The sequence below is a fragment of the Spodoptera frugiperda genome, chromosome 9 (assembly GCF_023101765.2).
Source record: "Spodoptera frugiperda isolate SF20-4 chromosome 9, AGI-APGP_CSIRO_Sfru_2.0, whole genome shotgun sequence".
Taxonomy (NCBI): domain Eukaryota; kingdom Metazoa; phylum Arthropoda; class Insecta; order Lepidoptera; family Noctuidae; genus Spodoptera; species Spodoptera frugiperda.
In genome coordinates this window covers 10,192,871-10,207,331 of record NC_064220.1, presented here as the reverse complement: position 1 = coordinate 10,207,331, position 14,461 = coordinate 10,192,871, and the positions used below count along the sequence as shown (strand labels likewise).

The 14,461-nt window shown below is 37.7% G+C and overlaps 1 protein-coding gene across 5 annotated transcripts in view; it reads right to left on the bottom strand.

Moving 5' to 3' along the window:
- LOC118271277 (protein kibra) overlaps nucleotides 1-14,461 on the bottom strand; it is a 61,742-nt gene that overhangs the window by 17,258 nt on the left and 30,023 nt on the right. The window contains exon 1 of one of the 5 annotated variants that reach the window (XM_050696088.1): nucleotides 307-870. The exons of 2 other annotated variants lie outside the window; for them this stretch is intronic. In XM_050696088.1, the coding sequence (XP_050552045.1) occupies nucleotides 307-843 (537 nt within the window). In that variant the 5' untranslated portion in view covers nucleotides 844-870. Of the gene's footprint in view, nucleotides 1-306; nucleotides 871-14,461 lie in introns of those variants that run through there. 2 more of the 5 variants (XM_050696087.1, XM_050696084.1) reach the window with 2 other exon arrangements.

Below are 14,461 nucleotides of genomic sequence, written 5' to 3'. Positions count from 1 at the left end.
AGATAAAGTTAAAATACCTCGCAAGTCCATACTAAATTCATCAAGTCACATACAAAATTAACGAGTCATTAGATCAGAATACCGAAACAGGCATTTTTTGCTCCCAACGTTAAATACGGTATTATGAGTTGGGCAATGACTTTTTTACTTTGGAATCCGTGTAAAAACATCAACGAAACATCGTACGGTTATATCCTGTTCTCTAAAAAATCATTATTTAGATATGAACATTGTATTCGAAGCAATGACGTCAAATGCTTGGTGTAATGAGTACATATTTCGAGTGGAGAAACAAGTGACATTTACAGTGAAAAGCCGCAGCGATCCATTGAGCCTGCATGCTTGCTGCAGACGGCTCCAGGTGTGTGGAGGACACTGCGGGAAGGTCCCATTCCTGCTGAGCACCTGCGTAGCCACGTAACCTTGACCTTCGTAGTACGCCACTTCAGACACAGGCACTAAACGCACTTCCGCGGAACGGATCTGACGCACTGAGAGTATGTTTTCGTAAATAGCTTCGTCCTCGAGGTTCTGACCTTCGGGGCAGAGCCGGTAACCGAACTCGCGACTTATCTCGTCGAGGTTAGCGTACTCGGGTCGCTTGCGCATCTCGTCGATGTTCTGGTACTGGGGTTCGTCGCGCACGCGCAAGCCGGCGGGTTGGACGGACGTCGGGTCGACGCGGACGCCGTACTCGGGCGGCCGGCGCACCATGCGCGCAAGTTGTCGGCTGCCGAAACAACCGCGGCACCAGGTGTGCGCGCGCTCGCGGACCGTCTGCGTTTCGGGTTCTGGGGGAGGCGGCTGGGACCACATAGTGAGCGCTCGCCGCAACGGACACATCTTAACCCCCAAAAGGGCGCGCGTCGACTGGCGCGGGCGCGCGGAGCTCGGATGGCGCGCAGTGGAATGCGCCCGCGCCGCCGAAAGAATGCAATCTCGGGCGCATTTCGGAGGTCGATCTCTCCGAAGGGCCGGGGTCCGCGGGCGCTCCCGCCTCCCGGGCCGCGGCCATCTGTCGTAATAAGTTCGTCGAATCGAAACGCACGGCCCGCCGAGGTGTCGGCGCGCGGAGACTTACTAACGGACCATCACTGACCTCATCCCCTCACGCGAAATAATTCACATACCTAATTTTATGATTTGGATTTTAATCAATTCAGTATAATTTAAAGGATTGCCTCTAATCTCTGCTTAACTCTGCCCAGGAATGTCTAATTCCCAAAGTAAGGCACGTAAATTGCATGCGCATATTTGGTAGCGACTATTTAAATTCTAAAGAAGTCAAAATTGGCAATACTGATTTAATTCAATCTACAAGATAAATTAAAGAAACATCCGCAGCTAGTCTACCTGCTTCATTGCTACCATAAAAGCTCACAACAGTTAATGTTCTTAGTAATAGTAAGCTATAAAGTGGCAACCCTAAACGTAACAGTTGTTTAATTATTCGGAATCAGCTTAGGCTCGTTAACTAGGCGGCGATAAACAATCGTAATCGCAGCAATCCAAGGATGACCGCGTCGACAACAGCGCTGCGGAATGCAAAAAAGCCGAGCAATTTCACATGTGACACTGGCCATGTAGCGGTCACGCGCCTGCAGTACTTAGCGCGCGATTTTCTCAGATTTTCCACGTAATCAATTTACATGGTTTAATGGCGGCATGCGAGGGGCGGGGAGCGGGGGCTCAGGGCGCATCTGCCGGCTGCAGGTAGACGCGCACATTTTTGTTCCGGAATTCCTTTACACGCATTTGCAATCCCGTCCCGACTCCGAGCCTTCGTATTGACCTGAGCCTCGGAAGTGAGAAAAAAATTAAAAGCAAGTGAATTCACGTAAAGTGTTTTTCGATCGATGCCATAGCAGCGGAGCTATTCTCACGCTGGTACGATGGAATACCTTGCATTTTTTCTATCTAACTAACCGCATAATTCTAAAGCCACACATGTGCGCGCATGTTTGATTTTTCAATAGACACGCGAACACGTTGTTCTGCAATGTGATTTTATGTAAAATACATTATGAATATCATACCATGAATTGAATACAATGCAAGCATTTTAAAAATGTTCTTCCATAAATGTATTCTTGTTATGGTCTTTTGTTCGGGAGCCATTAAAATTCAATGTTATCGAGTATTAGCTTGGGATAAGTATAACGCTCTCTCGGCTGGCTACAACATAGACAATTTAATTCATAAAACTCAACGTTAACGAGTTGATGGTGTACAGACAGGTAATTTGGTACGGTGCCAACATTCCTCCGTGCGGTATGTACCTACGACTAATAGCACCATATGTTTTTTTGCTAACAAATACCGGTAAAAATTCAGGTAATGACGAAAATAACACGGATAATGTATCTACAATAACTAGTTTTTATACTGAACTCGATTTTCGTAGGAATTTCGTTTTATACGAGATTCAAGAGCACGAAATTAGTGTGAGTCAACAAATTAGGTGTGATTATGATGGAAAGGAATCTAGACCTGAATTCGTATTACTGTACATTACTGAAGAAATATTCCATTATTCTATCATTATTAACTTAGTATTTGGGTGCTAGATAATGCTTTCTCTAATGCATTAGACTAAATTCTAAGATTTGAATTAAACATTTTAATACCCTGAGGTAGTGTCATGCTTTTCTGAATGAAGAATCTTAAAACCAGGCCAATTTTCTCCTTACTATGAGGCGATGTCGTGACGTGAATGGTTTAGTTTTAAGTTAAAACTGATAAGATATGTATAGACTAATAAAGCACATACCATCACGAACTGTACGTAGGTAAACTACACCACGTACTGACTAGTATATAAAATCTCTAGTAATGAAAATCATCATGATTTAATAACAGTAGAACCTACAGTTCTCTTTCCCCTTCACCATCCGGCACTTACCAACCCTGGCAGGATTAGCCTCATCAGAACCCTTTCATGTAGGCCTTTGAGTTATATATCAACAAAATCTTTTAGTGTGAGATTTAGTACCTAGACTAGAACATACCCAGGCTGTAACCAAGAGTGTGTATGAGATAAACCCCCATACATAGGCATCGTGAGGTAATTTTATTTCCCATGCGAAACTCAGAATCTGGATAAAGGTTTAACAGGAATTGTTTTTAATAATTATTTTCTTATTGTTGGAATCTGTAAGTTTGCCGTGGGGGTTTCTAGTGAGAGCATCTGCCTACCCTGGACCGGTTGCTTTTCGACTCACTCTACCATACTTGCATCTCTCTCTTTCTTATACACGTTTACTTATATAGCTGTCTCTATCACACCTGCAGCCTACGGAACTAATTTTACGTCTTTTTCTTTTCGTTGCCTATCTGCTGTAAACGACCGACACATTCGAGTTTTCTTCCCTCTCGAAAATATCTATTTATTAATTTAATAACATTAAGTGCTACACGTGTAACGATAAACCAAGAAGATGAAAAATTATTTCCTAATTTTTTGCTCCAAACCAATTCACACAATAATATATTTTAATTCTAAAGCATGCTCATCTAATTATTTTTCGAATTAGCATGATGGAACAATACGGAACATTTTTTCTGAATTGAACGCTAGATAAAAACAATGGACGTTCACGAAACAAGTGAATCCGAAGGTCTTGCTAGATACTGGCAGGCCATATCCAAAATTCACGTTGGTCGGGGCTCCAAGTTTTGTTTTTATTGCTTTCGGATAGCGAGCGGAGGCCGGAGACTTGGATACGATTAAAATTCCTGAGATGCCTCACGCCTGCCTTCCCTTCGGCGTTCCGATGACCATAGACCGGACAAGCCGTGTAACTTTCCTACGCTATTGTTGCTCCGTACTAACAAATTGCTGATTTTCTGATAAAAATGTACCTTTTTATAAAACAAGGTAAGAAACCAGGTGTCCGAGACTACGCTTCAATGTTGTTTACGTTGAATATAATGTGGTTATATCGAGAGAAGAGTCGCGATTATACATTATAATATATTATATAAACATTTATAATTATAATAAAATGTCGATAAGGCCATTGTATTATGTATATTTACATTTTTTACCAGATGTGCGGATTAGAATGAAAAATTATGTGAATAATAATAAATGTGGACATGTCTTCGCGTTCCGAAGGCTGAGATGCCACGGGCCCCTCCGAGAGCAATCTCCTGCAAGAAGCAAGCCCACGGGCATGCACCGACATTACCATATTACAGAAATTATTACTATTACAACATAATAAGACGCTGTTGCGACGCGACCGACACGACTACGAAAATTCATTGTTTTATATAGGTATAAAATCTATTATAAAAAAGTTAATAAATACCGAATTACTAATAAATATTACTATAAATAATACACACGACGGAAATAACAATTATATTACCTATATTTTATACATAATAATGCCTATTAAGAAGAAAACAGATATAGAATTATTAATTTCATTTAGTCATTTATTAGCATACCAATAACATTATATTTACGCAAATATTGTCCTTGTTTTAAATAAATAAACATATTTGTTATTAAAATAGTATACATAATTGGTTTATACTTGGAATGGAAGCAGAAACATACTTGTAAGCGACATATAAAAATTACAAAAAGTGATATGAATGTTTGTGAAGGGAAAAAAATAAAAAGTTGAGTAATAAAATGTCATATGTGTCCTACTAAGGCAATTTCTATAGTAGAAGAAACCTTGAAGAGAGGACACACATGTTACTGTTGCATGTTCTTAGAAGACAGTAGCTACATAGCGCACTGACTGTGGAACCATGCCAGAATCGAACTCACGACCACTCGCGTCAAAGTCGAAGCCTTAACAGCACCGCTATCTGTGCTAGTAACGTAGAGACGAAAATTGCCGATACATTAAACACATTATTATAATTCCATTCAACGAAAGAAAATAAATTATTTTACTATGAATACATTACTTTTTAATAAGGTAATCAGATATCGAATTACCAAACAACAGTACTAAAGTCTAATAACCTACTTCAGCATCATAACAATTCAATATAAATGAATTTTATTATCGCAAGTGTCAAATGTCGGATAACACAGGAATTTTAATTGACAATTCCCCGTAAACGTTATTAAAAGTGGACACCATAAAATTCACGAGGAAAATAAAATATACAAAAACGACTGTATCTTGTAAGAGCTGAACAAAAAAAGACATGTTACTTACTATCAATACAAGAAAAAAAAATCAAGGACATGCATTCACACGAGTGCGAGTTTAATCTCATCCATCATACATACAGACATACACACAAAGAGAAGAATGTACCGAATATTCATATTAATAAACTCGAGTCGAATGCGGTCTAGCGTTATACACGATTATCCTTCCAGGGGGAAAAGAAAAAACGATGGTAAAAAAATAATATGACAGAAGGCGGTGGAGGGGCGGGCGAGGCGCGCGGGCGCACGAAACACGCGGTTTGACGTATTCGTTTTTTACGCTCATATTCTTATTATTGGGTCCAACCGCTCCCGGTGTTACGGGCGTGGAATGCGCCATAGATTCACTCGCGCGCAGACGCGGCAACTTTATTTACAACGAGATTTTGTTCAAGTTTACTTTAACAAGTATAAATGACGACTGAAATAGGATTAATAACGTCATACAATGTCACCGCGTAAAGAATTCTTACAAATGTTTTGTACAAGGTATAGCAAATCGATTACGCATTTCTTAGAAACAGTAAAATCTTAAACAATAGTTATCTAACATCATTCAACTGGCCTACATTTCACAAAACATTAAGCAAACTGGTAATTTTAAAAGAGAATAATATTAAAGAGTTGAAATCGAAGAAATCTGCTTAACTCCTAACACGGTTCAGTGTACCCTATTACAAAATTCATTTCATAGTATACGCCTATTATCAATTCCATAAATATTTTTATAGTAATCAACCTATCAGCTTGGAACGCCAGTCCGCTGGCAAAGTGGCTATTACTAGATAATTGCTCGCACTAAACTTTATGAAATGACATTCATCACTGTCCTTACAAAGGTTGGCGGACGTTTTAACCAACTATGTAGGTATAGGTACTTCCATAATTTATAATAACATTTTGATAGTTACCGCTACTTCTATACCTGTTCATATTGATACATTTGGAAGAGTAATTTTAAGAGCAGGTATTTCTCCATAACTAATCGTATTGTTTAGTAAGAATCGTACGAATAGTTCTGAGTACCAGGCAACAAACGGCACAATCCCAACGAAAAACACTTAGCACTTATTTAACAAAGAAAAAAGGAGAAACAAAACAAAAATACTCGGTTGGGATGCAGATCTACCTCCGACCTTCATAACGTAAACATTTCTGGAATTTGTTGAAAAAAAAAACAAACCGGCGAACACCCTCGTGAGAAATGGTTGAAAAAAAAAACACAGAGATCCTTTGTCGTGGATGGGAATCGTGAGTTCCAGGAATTCGCGTGCCATCCATACAATAAATACGTTTGTTCATAGCACAGGCACCGCCGTTGTGTGGAAGAACGCACCGACGTCTGCTAGAGACGAGGACGCAAGGAAAAAACCCGCGGGAGTTTCAGTTAAATGATGGACATTCCTAGGCGAGTTTTTATTTTGAAAAAGAAGCTTTCTAAGAATCAGCCACTAAATTACCTCCAGTGTAACGTAAACACATAATTGTTGTATGTATAGCCAAAGATTGATCTCCTGGAACACCACTTCCACGATCATCAATTTTGCTCAACGAAAATAGAAAATCAACAGAATTACAATTTACTTGGTACAGGTAAATTACACTATAGGTAACAAGCTCGTAAATCACGCGTGTGCCTTTAGTAGGTAAGCACGAAGACGGACAAATACTATAACCCGAGGCAACGCGTTAAGCATCCCTTTATGAGGTCGTTGTAACTGCCCACTTGAAGATGTTGATAGATCTACGATTGATCCGGGTCGGTAATGCATAGAATGTGGTTCGATACGTGAAAGGAGGAAATGTTTTAACTATACTAATCAACTAGTAACAGTCTTAAAGAGATTTTAGCAATTGAAGCCTCAATAAAACCATAATGACAGCATGATTAAGTAGATATCTTTCGGTTTGGTGATCAATACCATTATTTTTTGCAGGAAATGTTGAAGGAAGGTAATCTTACAAATGCGTAGGAAGTAAAGGCCTATAAAAGGCTGCGAGTAAATCCAGAATTAAGGACATACTTCGTGGTATTATTTGTGTACGTTTCAAGTTTATACTTATTCATATTGTTGTACTAAATACTGCCCACATGCGCATAGCTCGCGTAACGCAAACGCGGTTAAAAGCATGAATACACATAATTGCGACTGCGTGAGTATTCAATGTAGGGTTACCAAACAAAAGATTTAGCCACACTAACGTCGTGCACAAATCGAATCTGAAATTTCCAAATTGTTTAAAAGAACCAGTTAAAAATTTTAAAGCTTTAGATTTTAGGGCTAAGTCACGAATTGATTTTGTTACAAAAGATGTATTCTGGAAGAAAAGTTTTATTAACGAAGCTGAAGTGAAGTTTTAAGAAAAACACTTGGGTAACCCTACTCCAAGGTCCAGTGCGGAGGTCGTCCTGTGCGCACGCGTCTCCCGCTTCGAAAACAATCTCAGGTTACGAGCAGCCAGCTCGTGTGGGCACGAAGTACCTACGCCGGGACGACACGAACTCGCCCGATTAACATCCAGATTGATATGCCCGTGCAAAAAAAGCAAGAATGAGAATCCTTAGGAATTTCGTTCGCGAAAATACTGCTTGAGAGGTAATATGTGGGGCATGTGGAGTAAAACTGACTTATTGAACATTCATTTCATTCTGGATAGGTAATGTTGAAGGATTGTTAAAAATAGTGTAATATCTGTCAATTCATAATACAACCCGGGATGTAAAGCCTAACACAGAACGCTCTTAGCAACATGATACTGAACAGCTTTAAAGTCAACTAACGGCATCCTGAACCAAGTTTAATAATTTCAGATTACTGGAAAAACAGGCATGCAAATTCGTAAAATGTGAAAATGTGTCCACGTTGAGTGGGAGCGTTGGTCACGGTGCGCGCACGCAAGTTTACGACGGGTGTAACATTAGCCGGGCGGTGAAACAATGGGCGCACGCGCTGAGGTCGCTCGCCGGGTCGAGGACGGGCCGGGACAGCCTTCCCCGTCCTTCAGCCCTGCCCGCGTTATTGTACGTGTTGCTATGGACCTATAGCCATCAACTCACCATTTAGGTTCAAGCTGGACTTACGTAGGATATTTTTTTAATAAATCTTCGTTCGACCAAAGGTTAACAAAAAAACTTCAGACACCAATCGTTTCAAAAACGAAAACTGAAATTCTCTTAAAGACTAATGGAATCCGAATCCAAAATGAAGTTATGACTCAAGAGATAGTCATGTAAAAGTGTAATGTCCATAATTCAATTCGTGTTGAAACATTTTAGAGTGTTACTTAAAAATGTGACGGCAGGATTCATGTCATCCGCTTATGATTGGAGCACGCATTCCATCGTTGATGCACGACCGACATGTCATGTGGGTGAATACAAATAAGATAGGACATGGATTTCTTTTTGTTTTATCGTTATTTTTTACTTTAGTAGTGGAATGTAAAGAATGCACTTCTTCAATATTGTCTGTCACTTCACATATTGATCGGGCAATATCATTGGTATCATTATCAGGAATAAAACAATGCATGGTTTTATTAATTTCATTATTAGGCTTTACTTGAGACTTAACGTCAATTAGTAATTCATCATTTTAATTCAACGTCAATTCATAATCATATTTTAAATCATTTTGAACACTTGCATTAAGTAGCCAATCATAAAATCTTTAGTTTAACACTCTTGGTCTCTCAAATTCTAATATTTAATACTTCTACTTTCTTGATTTCAACTACTGGTTCATTTACATCATCGGAGGGCCGGCCCCTGAGTACCACGTCAAACTTGTTTTATTTTATGACTGAGATTTAAAAAGGACAATGTGTTTCGACTACCGAGTTACGCTGAGATTAGATAATGTTAAATGTTCCTTTGTATTAACTACCAGCTTTGAGATATTCACCGTGTAAGCAGCTATCAATAAGTTATGATGTCCTTTTAGTAATCTTATTATGTAGTAATTTTGAGATTTAAATTCCAAGTAATACTGTTAGGAATTTTCAAGTTTGGATGTCATTTTGATCAACTGAATGTTATAATGATGCATTCTAGATTAACTATAAATCAAGCAAGTGTAGAAGCCACTTCATTCGCCTCGTAATCTATATTTAATAAGCAATGTAATTACACAATTTAAGAGATAGTAACATTACATAATTAATTACCATTTCACATTTCGTTCAATAAGGAACTTATAAAAAGCTTTACTTTCACTCCGTGTAATAATAGCAGATCATCAAAGGCCTCGGGCTAAACAAATACGTAGTCTAGCATGACTAGAGAATTAAGTATAATAGAGTATGTGAAAAAAACAATTACTACACTTAATTTCAACAAAGAAAATGTTAATTTCTTTATACACTATGTAACGAAATATCAGAATAATCGAATAGACAAGTCTGACCTTTAACTGCATACATCTTTGACAGATGGTGTCATTAACTGTACCGGCCTATGCGCACGATGAAGAAAAAACATTTTAAAAAGTTAGGAACGCGTCTATAATTATAATGAAGCATGAAAGCATCGGGTCAAAAGAGTGTGGTAATGTCACTGGTTTAAAATAACGCATGGAATGTTTATCAAGAGAATTCTTCGGTTTACGACTAGGGTTGGGCCTGAATGTTGATATTGGGGTAACTTTAGCATTCCTCATACAACAAAACATCCAAACTTAGAAAACATTAACAGAACGTTGCATCACACCAAAGTTATTGCTAAAAATGTAAGTATAATAATAAACTCAGACAAAAATAAAGAGAGAAAATCCAAAACACTCCCAGAAAATTCCGATACACTCTTAAATCTTCCAAGAGACGAACCAGATGCGCCAAACAGGTATAATATTAGCGCAACATTTCTGTTCATACCCCCAGCCTACAATTATTGGGCAAAGAACAACCAGTAATTTATCTACAGTAGCCTGCACGTATGTAATAATTATTTTTAAAATATTTAAAAATACCGGTCCATGTAAATTGGACGTTAAGAATCCTCTTTTGAATTGTACGGCATCCTCGGCGCTCTGGTGGATAATTCAATGTCATTTAACTTATTTTACATTGTTCTCGCATACCGGCTCATATTACTCATACATTGTCCTTCAATTTGCATAAAACACGCAATATTAACACGTGTATATGTATTATAGTGTAAATCGTAACAAAATATTTTCAAAGGTTTGCGCATTATTTAAACCAGGAAATCTAATGAAGGGGAGTCGCCCATGGATACACATTTGTATTGATTTAATAAACATTGTTTCTGATTCTTTGAATACACAAACAACAAAAGATAATGATTATGATCACGCTAAAGAATACGATAGAAACGAAGACACTAAACTACTGGTTCGTAAACTATTTCTCATAAACGTTGACACAGTAATTCTGTCTCGTAGATAATTACAAAACTCAAAGCAGCTTACGTCAGTAGTCAATAAACGTAACATATCAACTATGTTGGAATTTTCCCATAAAACTTCGAAGTAGATCTCGTCCAAGATAAATATATGTTACAAGTATTGTCGAGTGGAATGCGATATGCTCGTGACCCCAACGACCCGAGTGCCGTCAACATTTTTATAGATTTATACAAGTCGTTTTATGACAATCGGATTTTAATACCAGGCTTAAGTGCCAATGGAATTTTAAAACATGGCTCACATTCTGGTGTGTACACGTTGAAAATAACGTTGTTCACAATTTATTTCACTGCCCTCATTTTAATACGAGGATTAACCAAAACGGCTTAATTAAAAAGCAAATTCAGTTTAATTTTGATGTCGACCTATCTCACGCCTCGAATCAGCTCGTAAAATAAAACTTACGTTTCCCATATTTCATTTATCTCGAATGTATCGATCACATTTCTCTTGCGAGCCATTACCACAACTTTGGGCCCGAAAATATTCATTCACGATTACAAGGTGAATTTTAAAACGCTACCGGGTGAAACATCTTGGACCACGCGACTGTATCGAAAGGTACTTCTTAAAATTCCAACATTCTCGTGATAACGATGGCTTTACTCGTTAATGTTATGGCCGTTACATGTTTTATACGAGCCAACGATAAAACTGTGGATTTTAAACAAAAGCCTTTTTATATTTGATTGCACAAGACACTTAAGTTTGCAGGAAAAATATGGGACGAAAGTCGAAATAAGTTTACCAAGTTATATTGTAAAAAAAATGGCGTACTCGTAATTGGGAAGGAAGTATCTTAAAATACATTTTTAATGTTGGTCAGGTTGAAAATGACGCTTCACATTTTGATCGGAATGTTTGCCAAGTTCCGCAACAACTTTGGAGTAGGAAAACACGAGTAGGATAAACAAGATGGAATAATCCTGTACAATGATTAATCATTACGTAAAGAAGAAGTGGACGTAGGTAACCATCACAATGACACTCCAACCAGACAACAAACACGAAATTTTAATTTGACGTAAGAAATGTTTAAAGAATAAAACGCTACAATAAATGTTACCGCTGGACGTTCTGTCATCGTATAGTACTTTCAAGCTTTTTATTGTACAACTGATCCCCATTCTGAACATTCCAATGGTATGACTGCTTGATGCACGTGTTTTAATGACTGCAAAGGATTGGAAATGTTATTTGAATATGAAGGGGGGGATTTGTTCGTTGGTCCTTTGTGAGACTGTCAGGTCGATGGAGAAAGATGATACGGTTGACTGAGAAGTAACAGGACTTGGAGCTATTGAAACTATACATAATGAAATGGTAAGAAATCTAATAAAGAAATGTATGGAGATAGGAAAATAATTTCTCATCAACTAAATTCAATGCAAGTCCGAATTGCGGGTTATGAAGCTAAAGATCAAAAATATATCAATAAGCGTCGTAATCCATCCAAGTATTTCACTACCATAGATCATAATCAAATATTTAAATTTGCCTACACTGAAGCGAAGTTACGCTAGCATAGAGATTAAAATACATGTCATTAGATTCTTATGACAAATGCGTAGAGCCAGACGATTTATACCGACGGCATTTTAATGGATTTAATCAATTCCCTAGTGCACTGGTGCGTTTACGATGAAAAATGGAAGAATCGCTTTGCATATTATCTAGATGTATCGTTTCCAAGTCGTTCCGAGACCGACCATTTATTATGGGACATATTGAAATAATGCTTTTAAACTTTCCACGTGATATCTGTGAATGATATATTGTTCAGTTTAGTAGCTATCGGATGACCTGCGCAATTTGTTAACAAAATTTTCTCCGGCCATGGACCATGAAATTGGCGTAATAACCCACGCATCCTCGTAAATTTACAGCCCGAAGGCAGTATAGGGCGAGGCGGCGTGTAATACGAGCGGCAGATATATCATAATCAAGCCAGCATCTAGAATCAATATATTATCTGGGCGGTAGCCAGTCGAACGGTAGCCCAACGTTGCATTACATTAACAAACGACCCGTTTCTAACTCAGCGGCCTTTTATTATAATATTATGCGATATTGTACATCCACTGTAATTACGTGTTGACCTGTTTTATGGTCAGCTAGTGTCTGGCCATCATTTTGTGTAGCGTTTATATCTGGATTATTAATTTCAATGTTGGCTTATTTTGTTTTTTATGGTTAGAGTTGTAACCACAAACAGGTTTACATGTCCAGATGCTCTGCTTCAAACTCAAATGCTAATCTCTGCTAGGCTATAAAGAAACGTAGTTCCATGTTAAGGAATAGCACCAGAAAGTTTATGCATGATGCTGCAACAGACATATGTGTACCACCGACCAGCTTGTCAACCTGACAAGTTTACGACAACGTTCTTCTTTACGATTTCCGATGGACAAGACCAAGATCGGCTGTATCCAATTAGCAGGTACATCAATTTCTGTGTCATGGTTATTACTGCCAATTAGGGATGGGCGATACCTACGCCGCGGGATAGCATACAGAACGACTTTTTAGACCTAGTCAGGATACAGAGCTTAATATAATTGCATTTACGTTTTAATTTGCTATCATTATCTATGCATATTAATTAAATCCTAGCTTCATTTTACTTTATTATTAATTGCTATATTACCAACTACATGCATTTTACCATGGTATCCATTTTTAAATAAAATTAGGAACTTTTTCATTGCATTCCCAATGAAGTTGTTATTTAATATTTGGAATATCAATTAAGGCATTGCGTACTTCTCGATACTAGCAACTCGCTTATCTAATATCTCGTTACAAATAATGAATTTGAGAAGCACAAGGAGAAAATTATTAAATTTATTACTTATTACAGCAATATCTGTTTTAAAAGAGTGAATTAAATTTTATTGGATCCATTGATTGACTGTCGACTGCCGGATGCTCGGTTACATAAATGTCGGAGGATTTTGGTAGCCCACAAATAGTTTTGAAAGATAACACATCTAAAGTGGCTCGTTAGTCTACTAGTCGCAAGCTTTGACCGCTCGCTGGACAATCCATCTTTTGCCAGATCGAGTAATATATTTTGGGGTTTGTCCGGAGCCTGATTTTTTGCCAGGTAGATTAATTTATATTTCTGCTGATGATGAAGATTGGTCAAATATTCTATAGAATTTTCTCCAAGTCTTCACAGTTCTAAATCCAGTCAAAATGATGTCGATCAATGGCGTCATACATTTTACGCGAGTCGTACGGTCTTTCCACGCATATGTTGCTTTATTACCTAATACTCTGATTGCGTAAACATATTTTATGAGGATTGACGTGTTCTAAAAACGGCTTATCGTCTATCGTAATGTGCTCCGATAATAGTAATGTTGAATAGAAATTTTCTTTGTTCTAAACGTTTTCAATTGAGGTATTGTTTGGGTATTGGAAATACGTTTTTTAAGTACATGAGTCAGTGTTAGAAATTGTTTGATGAGGCACAAAGATGTTGGACTTGCAACCTGAGATGTTATGAATGGTACAATAGATGATGTCGCATTGTATACAGAAGCCATAATATGTAATTATTACGATAATGTTCACACTGTGAACTGCGTTACAATGAACTACGTTACAATATTCGCAGAATAATAATATAATTATAATGTCTTAAGTTTATTAATATTTATGGAGTCTACTGTTATTCTTTCTTCTTCAATCTGTCGTCCACCTATGTTATTAAAAGTCCCATTGCATTAAGTCGTAGATATTTTTCCGTTGTGTTTTCCTTCCTTGTTACTTATTTTTTTGATACTAACAACAATATTTACTAACAAAAAATGTAATGATGTAAGCAGTAGATGATGTTTTCCTTATT